The following is a 5,366-nucleotide window of genomic DNA, read 5'->3' as shown; positions in this document are numbered from 1 at the left end:
CAAATACCATACATGAGTTACTGGACATGCCAGTTTTATGTATCCCATTTGATATCTTCGTATCCGATAATCAACAAATTCAACTCCGCATTGTTCACAAAATTTAGGGCCCTGCTTTTCATTTCCAATTACTCGATAATTTCCACAAGCGCAAATTCCACTTTTTATAGGTCCAAAAATTCTTTCACAAAATAATCCATCCTTTTCCGGTTTATTGGTTTTGTAATGAAAAGTATAGGGTTTTGTCACCTCTCCAACGGTTTCTCCATTAGGTAGGATTTTATTGGCCCAAGCACTTATTTGTTGGGGAGAAACTGAGCCAATTCGGAGTTGTTGATGTTTATATCGGTCGATCATAGAAGACAAATTCTGATTCATTCCGATTAAGCTTCCTTCCTATTAATCTGGAAGTTCTTCTCAGATACAAGGAAATGATTCAGTTCCAGAGCCAAAGATCGTAATTCTCGGACGAGCAATCGAAAAGATTCTGGAGCATTTTCAGGTTTAGGTATTGTTCCTCCAATGATCATAGTACCAAGTACTTCTTGGCGAGCTCTAATATGATCAGATTTATAAGTAAGCATTTCTTGTAAAATATGAGCAACACCAAATCCCTCTAGAGCCCAAACCTCCATTTCTCCTACCCGTTGTCCTCCTTGCTTGGACCTTCCTCTAAGTGGTTGTTGTGTAACAAGTGTATAATGTCCACTGGAACGCCCATGTATTTTATCATCAACTTGATGAATTAATTTCAAGATATAAGGTTTTCCTATTATAACAGGTTGTTCAAAAGGGTCCCCCGTTCTTCCATCAAATAGTCTGCTTTTTCCTGGATACTCGGGTTCAAATACCCATGGATTCGCTGTTTGCTTACCGGCTTCATATAATTCGGAAAACACTAGTTTTCTCGAAGCCTCTTGTTCATATCTCTCATCAAACGGTGCTATTCGATAATGTCTATCTAGTAGACTCCCTGCTAACCCAAGCGAGCATTCAAATATCTGTCCCACATTCATTCGTGAAGGGACTCCTAATGGGTTGAAGACCATATCAACAGGTCTTCCGTCTTGCAAATAAGGCATATCCTGTCTAGGTAAAATTTTGGAAATGATACCCTTATTTCCATGTCTTCCGGCTACTTTATCGCCTACTTTCATTTCGCGTTTCTGTGAAATATATACACGAATCGTTTCCGGATTATAACTAGAACCCCCTTTTTTCTGGATCCATCTCACATCGATGACTCGACCCCTCCCACCTATAGGTAATTTTAGACAAGTTTCCTTTGAAGTGGATACCTGAATCCCAAGTATGGCCCGTAATAATCTATCTTCTGGAGCATATGATGATTCTTTCGCCACCTGAGGCGTTAATTTACCTACTAAAATATCGCCCGTCTCCACCCAAGATCCCAGCATCACAATTCCATTTTTGTCTAAATTGCGGAGTAAATGGGCTTCTAGGTGCGATATTTCGTTAGTGATTCTTTCAGGACCTTGGCTTGTCACATGAGTCTGAATTTCATATTTTCGTATGTGAAAAGAAGTATAAATATCTTCATATACTAGACGCTCGCTAATGAGTACCGCATCCTCAAAATTGTAACCTTCCCATGGCATATAAGCTACTAATACGTTTTTGCCCAAAGCGAGTTCGCCACCAACCGTAGCGGCACCATCCGCTAAAATCTGTCCCTTTTTAATGCATTTACCCCGCTGAACCCGGGGAGTTTGATGCATACAAGTATTTTTGTTGGAACGTTGATACATAACTAATGGAATGCTTAGAGTATCCCCATTACCCGATAAAATAATCTTGTCAGTATCGGTAGAAATGATCTTTCCCTCTTGATCGGCTATAGCGGGAACCCCTGAATCTAGAGCCAATTGGCGTTCCAACCCAGTTCCAACAATGCACTTCTCGGAACGCGAAAGCGGAACTGCTTGGCGTTGCATATTAGAACTCATTAAAGCCCGATTCGCGTCATTATGCTCGATAAAAGGAATGAGGGAAGCTCCCATAGAAAAATATTGAAAAGGAAAAATACTTCGAAGATGAACTTGTTCCCATGCAATAGTCAGGAATTCTTGGCGGTATCGAGCCGGAACAACCTGTTCTTCCTGAATACCCTGATTCAAGGCCAAAGAATTTCCTGCCGCTACCATATAATATTCATCTCGACTTGGGGATAAATAAAGCATCTGTGCTTTTTTTGATCTCTCAAATATTTTATAAAATGGACTTTCTAGAGACCCCCAACGACCAATCCTGGCATGAATTGCTAAGGATCCAATAAGTCCAACATTGATTCCTTCAGACGTGTCAATTGGGCAAATGCGTCCATAGTAACTAGGATGGATATCTCGTATCCGAAAATTAGCAGTTCGCCCGGTCAATCCTCCGGGGCCCAAATAACTCAATTTTCTCCCATGAACTATTTGTGTCAATGGATTTGTTCGATCCAAAACTTGAGACAATGGGTGTAATCCGAAAAAGGATTCATAAGTGGTTGTTAATGGAGTCGAAGTTACCAAATTCTGAGGAGTCGGTATCAATTTATGCCTAATTGCTCCGCATATAGTTCCTCTAACTACATTTTCTAAACGAACCAGAGCCAATCCGAATTGATCTTGTAAGAGATCCGCTACAGAACGAATACGCTTATTTTTCAAATGATTCATATCGTCAAGTGTACCCATTCCAAATTTCATTCCAATCAAATGATCCGCAGCTGCCAATATATCTCGCGGTAACAAAAATGTATTGTTCTGAGGTATATTAAGATTCAGTCTCTGGTTCATATTTCGTCGACCAATCCTTCCTAATTCACATCTTTGCTGAAAGAATTTCTTTTGTAATTCCTTACACAAGGATTCAGAAAATACCGGATCCCCGCCTACACAAGAAAATTGTTGATAAAACTCCAAAATGGCATTTTCTTTTGACCCAATTTTTTTTTTTTCCTTATCGGTCAGGAAAGACAAGAAAATTTCAGGGTAGCAAACATTCTCTAGAATTTCTCTTAGATTCGAACCCATAGCTGATGATAGAACTAGAATAGATATTTTCTGTTTCCTACTTACACGAGCCCATATCCTTGCTTTTCTATCAATCTCTAATTCGAACCTCCCCCCCCAATCTGATATTATGGTACCAGTATAGACCGAAATTCCGTTAGGATCCAATTCTGATCGATAATAGATACCGGGGCTTTGCAATATTTGATTGATCACAATTCTGTATATTCCATTTACTATAGAAGTTCCGAGGGAGTTCATTAAAGGAATGTTTCCAATAAAAATTGTTTGTTCTTGCATATCCTTACTGGTTTTCAAAATTAATCCTGCGGATACATATAATTTAGAAGAATATGTGAGTGATTCATATACAGCATCCCTTTCTTTTATCAACGGTTCCACCAATTGATATGTTTCCACAAATAATTGAAATTCAATTTCTTGATCTGTATCTTCAATTTTTGGAAACTTATCAAGTTCTTCTGTTAAGCCCCGATCCATGAACCCACAAAATCCTTCAAATTGTATCTGATTCAACCCAGGTATTGTATACATTTCCCCATTTTCATTCCCGAGCATTTTGAATTTCCCATTTATCAAAAAAATCCCATTCTTTTCTCATTCTTCATCGAATCATATGAATCGATCTAATAATGATGGAATTGAATTTCTATTCTGTTTACTGAATCACATGAAATTTTATCTAACTCCATATACCATATAATATATATGGAATGTATGAAATGCGTATGAACGGAAGAAGAAAAATTATACTCAAATTTTAATTTATATTTATAACAAACAGCTACATAAAAGAATTGATAAATGCCATTTAGCCTTATGGAGTTTTGTATAGAATATCAAAAAAAAAAATAATAATTCAATTTCTACCATTATTATGATATTCCATATTCCAATCCGATTGAATACCAGAAAAATGAAATGAATTCCTGATTTGATCTGTTCGTTGAGATAAAGACAAAATAATCATAAAATATATATCGGGAGAGAGTTGATTTTTCTAGCACTTAATTTTTTCATAGATTCCATTGTTCTGTTCAAAAAATGATTCGCAGAGAAGAGAGATGTTTTTACCCATTTTTTAGTTTTTTATTTTTTAGTAGAATATTTAGAATATGATTGAAGTGCGTACGAAAAGAGGGCTTGTATTTATTAAACATATGCAGATATAGCATTTCTATTTATATATGTCTTTCCTCTTTTCTTTTTATTCCATTATAGCTCTCTAGTGGAGACAACACATGGCGTGCTCTATCAAAAATTCTATTTTTTCTTTAATTTTAATCTATTCAATGAAAAATTGAAACACGATAATTTCTTGCTGATTCCCTATGGACATCATATCTAGATAGATAAAATACCTCATTAGATAACTAGAGCTGTGTAACAACTTATGTTCGGGGGTTTACATAGACTCATAATTGCTGTTATATTATTATAATATAATTTATAATTATATAATTTATAATTGAAATTAAGAAAGTTTTTTTATTGAATTGAAAAATTGAAAAAAAAAATCAATACTAATTAGTTATGTATCCATTTTTATTTTCTCTATACCATTAGAGAAAGACAAGTGAAGAAGAATCGTCCATAAATTTGCCGTCAATAGTTAATAGTTAATGGTTCCAATTTTTTTGTCCTGCATTTTTACTTTTGTAACTGAGAATCCACATTTTCTTTTTCAATAGAAAAGAAAAAAGAAAGGGAAAGTTTTTGTTTTTAGATATTGTGTGTCTTGAGATACTATAACCAATTGAAGGTATGGATCCAATCTAAAAATAAAAAGGGGATACTCTCATTTTTTTGTTTGTAGCCTTTTGGCGACATGGCCGAGCGGTAAGGCGGGGGACTGCAAATCCCTTATTCCCCAGTTCAAATCCGGGTGTCGCCTGATCAACAAAAAACGCGAAATCCTATATTCTGTTTTGCTGATATAACTCGACCAATTTTCTCCGGCAAAAACAAGTGTAAGAAAAGGACTCTTGATACTTTCTTGATTATAAACTTGATTATAAACTTCCGGAGGTTTTGTTTTCTAAAGTGTTGTAAATCCTTACGTCTAGGATTCAAGGAAAAACTAGAGTAGTGGAAGGGAATGAGTAAATCTTGATATGGTAGCCCCTCCCCTACTAATAGAGGGGCTACTATCGGAGTCTTGAATTAGATTGGATAACGGGAGTGTTTAATTAACTAATGAATGGTTGTAGAAGGGTTGGAAGATACTTTGTATACAGACTGATGAAAGTCTCTGAGTGTTCAGGCATCCAATCAATATTAGATTGGATGGATAATTGGCTTTTACTTAATAAGGGACACCAAAAGAAA

At 36.0% G+C, this 5,366-nt stretch overlaps 1 protein-coding gene across 1 annotated transcript in view; it reads right to left on the bottom strand.

Moving 5' to 3' along the window:
• The window catches only part of LOC149509203 (DNA-directed RNA polymerase subunit beta), a 5,956-nt gene extending 2,360 nt beyond the window's left edge, over nucleotides 1–3,596 (bottom strand). Inside the window, exon 1 of the mRNA XM_089757761.1 lies at nucleotides 1–3,596. This exon is cut by the window's left edge and continues 75 nt beyond it. Within this exon, the coding sequence (XP_089613887.1) occupies nucleotides 384–3,596 (3,213 nt within the window). The 3' untranslated portion in view covers nucleotides 1–383.
• Nucleotides 3,597–5,366: the final 1,770 nt, after the last annotated feature.

Source organism: Durio zibethinus, unplaced genomic scaffold (assembly GCF_047325235.1).
Source record: "Durio zibethinus cultivar Kanyao isolate XHJ-2024 unplaced genomic scaffold, ASM4732523v1 HiC_scaffold_221, whole genome shotgun sequence".
NCBI classification, from domain to species: Eukaryota; Viridiplantae; Streptophyta; class Magnoliopsida; order Malvales; family Malvaceae; genus Durio; species Durio zibethinus.
This window is presented reverse-complemented; position numbering and strand designations above follow the sequence as displayed.